We start from the raw sequence: 9,423 nt of genomic DNA, 5'->3' as shown, positions 1-9,423 counted from the left end.
AAGATATGTATTTGGTAGAATGTCTCTAGTTCACCCATGTTCAATCAGATGCTAGATAGATTAAATGCTAATTGAGATTAATTACAAGCCCTATATCTCCCAACAGAGTATTTAATGAGTGAGTTGATGAATATTTTTCCCTTTGACATTGTGTATGTGCATGTGTGTACATGTATCTATCCATCTATCCATCCATCCATCCATCCATATTTATTTTCTGAACTAGAGAGTCTGGATGTGTTTCTTCATTTTATGCCTCCAAAAGTATTTCCACATTATTTACAATAAGTAAATAATAACACCACTGTGCATTAATATTAAATTAACATCCATTTATTCTTAATCCAGTTTAGGTAGATTTAGATGGTTTAAAATTGCAAGGAGAAAAACAATTTATTTTGGAAGATTGCACATTTTTGGCACATTTTCATAAGTTTCAATAACACTGATATATTTAATAGGTTTCATATTTGAGGAATTATTGTGATTCACTTATTAATCCATAAATCTAATGATAGAACCATCAAATGCTTTTTGAATGCCATGCTATCTTCACATGTTTAATTTGTGGGGGAGTTCTAAAATTTGGATCCCAATTGTGTTCTGGTGATAATAACTTAGTGGGTTTATTGATAAACAAATATTTGTTTAAGTAATGTTCATATATGCTCTTGAGTCCATTTCTGTTGTCACTGGTAACTCCTTTTTGATATTCTTTAATGAAGGCTACAACCTCATGGGGTGTGCCACCAAAAATTGCACTATGGTAATAGAAATCTCCCTCTCCAAAAGGGATGAAAGCTGCTGATTTAGGTCTTCTCTCATAAGGGAAATTTTCAGCATGTCTAAAATACCACCATGCATGGAGCTGAGCTACAGACTTGCCCAGGGTTTCCACCCCAAAGTCATTCTTAAAGACCTGGTTTACAGTCATACTGAAGAGAAAGTTGACTTCATGTTGGATGTGTTCTGTGATGTACACATCCAAGTTTTCCATGTATATGTAATTAAAGTCTTTCCACACAGGTTGTTTGAGTGCAGCACATAGTTTAATGCTCAAAGGGGACCTAACTCTATGGGAGGTAGTTTGGAGAAGTCATCCATCTAGATGTAAAAGATAACATTGCAGCCAATCATGAAGTGCTTGTTAGCAGACTGGAGGAACTGTTGCAGGTCCTGATCCACAAACCTGTGAAACATGAAAAACCAAACATCCACTTTGCTAAAACTCACCAGGAGAAAGCATGTCACTTCAACATGCAGTAGAACACGTGTGTCACATTGTCACTAAAGAACTACCAGTAGGTTGTGGGGTAGAAGTTGCAGCCAGAGCTTAACGGTGTTGGTTAGTGAGAGGACATAGTGAGCTTGGGCAGCCTGAGAAAAGCCATAAACTTTACTGAGAAGAAAGGAAAAGTGAGCTAACTGGCTATTAATAAAAAGATTCCAAGTGTGTTAAGAAATCAGCCATGGCTGGAAAAAATAAGCGCCGTAAATAGTTATGCAGACCAGCCAAAATCATGATCAAGGGTTAATTATCAGTAGTTCTTTGGATGTAGAGAGTTCATGGGTGTTTATCCATATGTTTCCAAAATAAAAAAGGATGAATGTTAGTAGCACCTACTTTCCAGTAGCAAATACAGCCAAGCCTATGGTAATGTTCAGCTTTTTGTAATACTTTTCCAGGACTTGTCTGTTGTAAGTTCCTTCCCATATGATTGGTGCAAACCAATCAGTTGTTGTTTTCACATCAGGACGTTTTCTATTGGACGAACAAGGAAAGAAATTAAGAAAGAACCACTTATTATGGCAGCAGATGTTGTCCTCCAAGTGATAGCAGGTAATGTTTATAAATACTTAACTATGTGCCAGGCATGGTGATTAAGTGCTTTACACTATTTAATCCTTGCAATGTCCTATAATATAAATTCCTCATTATCTCTATTTTTTATATGACAAAACATGGGCACAGATTGGTTGAGTAAATTTCTTAGTGTCACACAGCTAAAAAATGGCAGAATCAGGACTCATGATCAGCCAGTTGGCTTTCCGAATCTGTGCTTTGGTCATTATACCAAACTGCCTTTTAAGGGGTGCATGGCTGGCTGTCAGTAGAGCACAGAGTTGTAGGTTTGAGCCCCACATTGGGTGTAGAGATTACTGAAGAAGAAAAACAAACAAAAAAACCTTGCCTTTTGAGCAAGGAATTTTTTCCCTGAGCTCAGACTGTAGCTTAAGCCAGCAGCCCAGTGTCTGAACATTTCTCTGATTATTGCCTAAAGCAGAAAGCACCACTGTCTCCTCATGTCTTCCTTTTTACCCCCTTCTCATCTTTCTCTTTCTTTTTCCTCTTTTCCTAGAGTACCTTCTTTCTACCCTTCCTAATGCTGTAGGCCCATCAGTACAACCTGGAAGAAAACAAGATTAGTCCAAAAAGGAAGATGATATTACAGTTGCTTCTAATAATAACAAAATAACAGCAGAGGCAGCAAAATTAGTAATAATAAACAAAAAACAAAACAAACAAACAAAAATAATAATATACAATTCAGTTGGAGGCAGGACATTAGACTATTAAAGCAAATTAAGGCTGGGGTGCCAGGGTGGCTCAATTGGTTAAGCTTCTGACTTCCCCCTCAGGTCATTATCTCATGGTTTGAGCCCAGAGCCTGCTTTGAATTCTGTATCTCTCTCTTTCTCTGCCCCTCCCCTGCATGTGCTCTCTCTCTCTCTCTCTCTCTCTCTCAAAAATAAACATTAAAGATTTTTAAAATTTTAATAAAAAAATAAAAATAAAGCAAATTAAGGCCTTCTTTTTGGAAGGAACTGAATACTAAGTGTGAAGCCATTTTGCTTTTGGTAATTATAGGTTTTAATTACAAATCCAGACCCAGACAAGGGTAAGAATTGGCAAACCTTAATAGTAGGATAATAATAACAAAATTCTTCAAAAGTACCCCCCCATTTTTTTTAGTATTTTAGGGATTTTTTTTTAACTTACACATTTATTTTTTTATACATTTACTTTTATACCCTTCTTACACTTAACATGTATGGCCATACACTTCTATTTGACTCAAAAGTCTCAAATTCCTTTTTAATAATGGGCAGATGTACCCTTATCATGGCAACGATGCTTATAAATTAGGCCCATCACAGATGCAAGTCTCGTTCTCAGTGTTAGCTCCAAGATAATCCCCTGAAAAGGCTGAGTACTCTTCTGTAATGACTCACCATCCTTGCTTTGATTCAATGAGCAATATGAGATACTGTATCTTCCAAAGCTAAAATGCACAGTTCACAAAACAAGATGGATCTGAGGCTATCCCTGCTCACAATTACATCCAATAATTCACTTATAGAATGTTTGCTTGCCATTGTTGTGACTTTGGGTTCAGTGTGTTTAGAGTTCTCAGTTCCCCAGGAGGAGTGTTCGCGCTAGGGAGTAAGTCATGGGTCTGTGAAATGGATGGCAGATCACTTGTGGTTCTTCAGGCTGCTGAGCTAACAGGCAGAAAATGGCATTACTGTACTGGTCGGCATGACTCATCTTCATCACCAAGAAGATGGGAAGATGAGCTTATACGAGGATGGCAAGCAGGGCTTCATATGGAATGCAAAGGATTCTCTGGGAGCGCCCCCTGCTAACTCATTTCCAGTAAGAATGGTCAATGGGAAACTGGGGCAACTCAATAAGGTCACACCACGTGGGAGTCAGACTCTCCAAGAATGGAGGTTTGAGTCACCCTATCAAGTAGAAACTCTGACCATTAAAGGGGTTAGCAGAGGATAAAGAACCCATGGGACGATGATTATTAACTGCCTCCTTTTATTGCCAACCTGCTGAAAAGATACAGAAGTGGGACTGTCATCGTGATCTGCTGTGTTAATTATTTTCTCCCTTTGCCACCTTATATGAAGAATACTAGAGATGGAAGGTGTTAGGATCTAGGTTTCAAGTGGGAATATAGCTGGATTTCCATCACCTTGATGATACCACCCTAGCTGATGTGAGTTTTTGTTTCTCCCATTTGGGGAACATGAGCTTCTCCATCTAAGTCAAAGTTGAGAAATGATGCTTAGTGGCACAAAGGGTGGATTATGTTAGTTTTTCTCCATTTACCATTCCCCTGTCCATCCTTGGTCCTTCTCTACCTGGCCTGCCTTGGGAACAGACTGATAACCAAAGTTCCCTGCCCTGTGGCTTGCAGTGGGTTCTACTAATGGGAGTTATCTACACTAGATCGGAAGGCAGGAGAAGAAGTTGTCTATTTTCCTCTTCTCTCTTCCAACTTTGTTAGGACCTTGCCAGTGGCTGTGTCCATATACAGCTACAGCTTCTGTTGGGCAGCTCTTTCATGGTTCCAGAAATCCCTGGTCTTCAGTCCCTTCCCTTGTCCCTTTAGGCTGAGGGTGGTAAGCGCTTCTTACTGTTGAAGCTTCTGGATCTTCCATATCTTTTGTCGGGTCTCTTAACCTTGTTCCAATCTCTGCCAACCATTCCTTCACTAAAGTTACTTGATCTTAGTTGAGTTGTTTCTTTCATACCCTGATAGATTCAGTATGGAAGGAGCTTAGAAAGTACCTCACCAGGCCTGAGCAGATGGTGTTCAACAGTATACAAAATGAGCCACTCATGAAGTATATTGCTTCTGATGAAATTTGCAAGAAGGAAGATACACAGGTAATATACTCAAGTGTCATAGTGCTATAGAGTGACTTAGAAAGAAGCATACTAATGAAGGAGGGAAATCATATATATGGCCAGAGGCATCTACATTCTTAATTAAGAGAGAATAGGTTCTAAACTGAATTAGAAGTGATTTCAGTGCTTGAAGGTGTCACCAAGATTTGCTGAGATGGGATTTATGACAGTAATCTGGGAGGTATAATTTGTTCAAAAAGTAGATCTGGAGACAAAGGGTGGGGACTCTTCCTGTAAATCAAGGTTATATTGACCTATATATCGTTTAGGAGACTGAGCACGAGTCTAGAAAGTGTAAGAAGCTAAAGTGACATAGCAGAGATGGATAGACCATAAACAGACCAAATCATGATAGTCCTAGAGAATTTCCAGGGTGTATGTTTCCCACACCTCCTGCACCACAGCACACAGTTTCCACTCCCCTTTCCTTGGCTGGCTTGCCGTGTCAGCAGCCTCATTTGTGCTCCTTTTTTCCCTTCCACATTCATATCCAATTGTATAGATAGTATGTGTACAATATATACATTTATGTAAGTACACATGTATATCCAGGCTTTAAAGACTTTGTTTATTTTGGAGTGCCTGGGTGGCCCAGTAGGTTGAGCGTCCAACTCTTCATTCTGGCTCAGGTCATAATTTCATGGTTCGTGAGACTGAGCCCCAAGTCAGGCTCTGGGCGGACAGCATGGAGCCTTTTTGGGATTCTCTCTTTCCCTCTCTCTGCCCCTCCTCCCTCACTCATGCATGCATTCTTTTTCCCTCTCTTTCTCAAAAATAAGTAAGTAAACTTTTTAAAAAATCTAGTTTATAATGATGAGATAATGCATACTTTTCTGCACCTTGTCTTTCTACTCATCACAACTTTGTGGAAATCCTTCCAGGTTATATGGATGAGTTCTTATTCACTCTTTGTAATGGCTGCATAATATTCCAAGGTGTGGACAATAGTCTGTTTAACTATTTTTAAAAAATGTTTTATTTATTTTTTATACAGAGAGAGACAAAGCATGAGAGGGGGAGGGTCAGAGAGAGAAGGAGACACAGAACTGGAAGCAGGCTCCAGGCTCTGAGCTAGCGGTCAGTACAGAGCCCGACACGGGGCTCAAACCCACGAACGTGAGATCTGACCTGAGCCGAAGCCGGAGGCTTAACTGACTGAGCCACCTAGGGGCCCCTGTTTAACTATTTTTTAATGAATAGGTATTTGTTTTATCCCTGGAATCTCTGTCATTATAAAAAATGATGCAACAAACCTTAATCTCATGTCCTTAGATATTTTGCTGTTATTTTTTTTTAATTTTAATGTTTATTCTTGAGAGAGAGAGAGAGAGAGAGAGAGAGAGAGAGAGAGAGAGAAGGGGAGGGGCAAAGAGGGATACACAGAATCTGAAACAGGCTCCAGGCTCTGAGCTGTCAGCACAGAGCCCAACACGGGGCTCAAACCATGAACCATGAGATCATGACCTGAGCTGAAGTTGGATGCTCAACCTGAACTGAGCCGCCCAGGCACACCTTGATACTGTTATTTTTAATGGCTAGTCCCAAGCATAGGATTGCTGTATATGTACATTAAAATTTTTTTTTCTTAAAGAGAGAACACAAGCACGTGCATGAACATGTGTGAGTGGGGGAGGGGCAGAGAGAGGGGGAGAGACAGAATCTGAAGCAGGCTCCACACTGGCAGTGCAAAGCCTGATGCAGGGCTCTAACTCACAAACTGTGAGATCATGACCTGAGCTGAAATCAAGAGTCAGATGCTTAACCGACTGAGCTACCCAGGAATGCCCATGTGTTCATCTCTCACAGTTGTTACCCAATTATTTTTTAAAAGGCTGAAATACTTCACCTTCCCACCAGCATTTTCTCTATACTATTAGGTTGTGGCTTTAAAAGATTCCAATAACTCATTATTACATTATTTTACATTTATCTAATTTCTGAATTTGAGTGTCTTTTTGTACACATATTGGCTACCTCTAATATGAGTTTCATGCTTTTCTATTGATAGGTTAATTTTTTTAAACCAAATAAAAGTTTAAAATTTGTATATAGTGAATGTATCTTTTAAAACAAGCGTTTTTCAGCATAGATTAAAAGGATTTCCTTCTTACGTAGACTTTACATGTTGTCTTATTCATTTTCTAACAAGATTTTTTTATTGCTTTAGTTTTTACAGTTAAGTCTGTAATCTATCAGGAATTCATCTTTATGCCATAGGATTAATGCCCCATTCCCCCCACCCCCCCGCCACTTAGATCACCCATATTGTTAGTATAATTTATGAACCAATCCGTTGTTTCCTCACTGATTTTTAAGACACCATTTTTGTTATATATCAACTTTGATACATACTATGATCTGATTCTCAGTTTACTACTCCTCTGATCTATATGTTGATTTGATCACAATGATATCAAAATATGTTTGGATATTTAAGGCAAAATCTTCTCTTTCTAAAATTTTTGAAAGAGAGAGAGAGCACGCAAGCTGGGACTTAAACAGATTCCACCCCCAGTGTGGAGCCCGACGTGGGGCTTGATCTCCTGACCATGAGATCATGACCTGAGCAGAAATCAAGAGTTGGACACTTAAGCAACTGAACCACTCAGATACCCCTAGGCAAAATCCTCTTAACTTTCTTATTTTTCACACTTTCCTTGGCTGTTCTGAGACATTTATTCCCACATATTTACTTTAAGCTTATAGTTTTTTGTACTTACTAAAAACCAAAAATAAGCTTCCTCCCTGGTATCTTAATATTGCAGAGGTCGTTTCATTTTAAACGATAAGCCAATATGAGGCTTAGTAATAAAGCACAATGCCATCTACCATTACTATTACATTGTTGTTAAGGTGCTATCATTTCAATTAGTAGATCTCATATATATATTTATTCTACAAATATTGAACCACTACTATATCTACACTTTTTTTTTCCCCGTAGGCACACTCTTGTGGGAAAGGCAGATAGTAAATGAATAAGCAAGCACATATACAGTATGTCAGATTTTGGGGAGAGCAATTGAGAACAATAAATCCAGGCAAGGGAGAAAGGGAGTGGGGTGCTGGTTTATAAAGAGTGGTTAGAGAAGGCTTCACTGATAAAACGGCGTTTGAGGGAAGGGAGAGAATGAGCCATCTGGCGGCTTGGAGGGTGAGAAATCCATGCAGAAAGCACAGAAGGGGGGTGCCAAGTTCCCGAGGTTAAGAGCAGGCTTGGTGTTTCTGAGAAATGTCAAGAAGCCAGTGTGACTGAAGGAGTGGAATGAGGAAAACAACAGTTGAAGATGAGGTCAGGGATAGACTTGGGCAGCTATTTTATCTATATAATTTTTTCATACTTTAAACAAATTCTTTGGAAAGACCTCTTACAAGAGTGTTACTTCTTAATGTTCATAATAACAAAAACCTAGACGCAGTCTGAGTGCCCATTAATAAGAACTGGATGAGTCATATCCATTTCTACAGTCAACTGTAAAGCGGCCATCAAAATGAATGATAGTAATAAGCTATTTGGATGAATCTTAGCAATCTAATATTAAGGGTCAAAATAAGTTCCTGGAGATTATACATGGTATTATGTCTTCTTTAGAAAGTTATAAACAACTATAATTTAAAAATGTACTTGTTCTAGAATACAAATGGAAGATATACACTCATATTAAAAAAAAGAGAAAGCAAGGGATGATGAAGGCTGGATTCAGGATGGGGGTTGTTCCAAGGCAGAGGGTGAGGAGACAGAATGGGGGTCCTGGGAAAGACAGAGCTGGATGTTGAAGTTTTTGTTTCATTAAAAACAAGCAAGAGTGGCACCTGGATGGCTCAGTCAGTTAAGCATCTGACTCTTGGTTTCAGCTCATAGTTATGAGTTCATGATCTCATGGTTCCTGAGTTTGAGCCCTGTATCGGGTTCTGTGCTGACAGCACGGAGCCTGCTTGGTTTTCTCTCTCTCCCTCTCTCTCTGCCCCTCCCCTGCTTGCTCTCTTCCTCTCAAAATAAATACACAAACTTAAAAGAAAACAGAAATAAAAAGTACACACAAATACACAATGACTGGATTTTGAATAACCTAATGACCAGAGTGAGTCATGACGCAAAGATTGTTATTAAAAAATTTTTATTGTTTATTTATTTTTGACAGACCAAGAGAGAGACAGAGCACGAGCAGGGGAGGGACAGAGAGAGGGAGACACAGAATGCAAAGCAGGCTCCAGGCTCTGAGCTCTCATCACAGCGCTCGATGCATGGCTCGAACTCGTGAACCTGAGAGATCATGACTTGAGCTGAAGTCGGATGCCCAAATGACTGAGCCACCTAGGCCCCCTGCAAAGATTGTTAATAATCTGATTGTTTGCACTTGAGGTTATTTAAAAAATATATAAATATGAAAAAGGAATTCACAGATGAAATAAATAACCCACATATAAAAGATGATCAAATTGAACAATAATTATGGAAGTGCAAATTGAATTGAGGTATTTTAACTAATAGCTTTGCCAAAAAAAAGTTTGATACTACTAAAATGAGATGGAAACTTATAACCAAGAAACAAGCCAAAGTGTGCAAGAAGGCGAGTCCCAAATATTGCAGAGTAGGGAAATAAAATACTCACAGGCACAACAAGAGAAACCGAGAGACACCATTAAGAGAACATTCCCTGAAATGACAGACCCTGGACAGTCAATAAGCCTCTTTTAACAGAGAAATATTAATAGGT

At 39.0% G+C, this 9,423-nt stretch overlaps 1 protein-coding gene and 1 long non-coding RNA gene across 2 annotated transcripts in view; one reads left to right on the top strand and one right to left on the bottom strand.

Moving 5' to 3' along the window:
• Nucleotides 1-317: 317 nt before the first annotated feature.
• LOC115275858 (N-acetyllactosaminide alpha-1,3-galactosyltransferase-like 1) overlaps nucleotides 318-9,423 on the bottom strand; it is an 18,835-nt gene continuing 9,729 nt past the window's right edge. The window contains 3 exon segments of the mRNA XM_029919624.1: nucleotides 318-1,059; nucleotides 1,062-1,189; nucleotides 1,625-1,762. Of these exon segments, the coding sequence (XP_029775484.1) occupies nucleotides 524-1,059; nucleotides 1,062-1,189; nucleotides 1,625-1,762 (802 nt within the window). The 3' untranslated portion in view covers nucleotides 318-523.
• LOC115277019 lies at nucleotides 1,769-8,872 on the top strand. The gene is made up of 3 exons (XR_003902171.1): nucleotides 1,769-1,840; nucleotides 4,557-4,684; nucleotides 8,848-8,872. It is a non-coding gene; the product is annotated as an uncharacterized LOC115277019 (long non-coding RNA).

Source organism: Suricata suricatta, chromosome 13 (assembly GCF_006229205.1).
Source record: "Suricata suricatta isolate VVHF042 chromosome 13, meerkat_22Aug2017_6uvM2_HiC, whole genome shotgun sequence".
NCBI classification, from domain to species: Eukaryota; Metazoa; Chordata; class Mammalia; order Carnivora; family Herpestidae; genus Suricata; species Suricata suricatta.
This window is presented reverse-complemented; position numbering and strand designations above follow the sequence as displayed.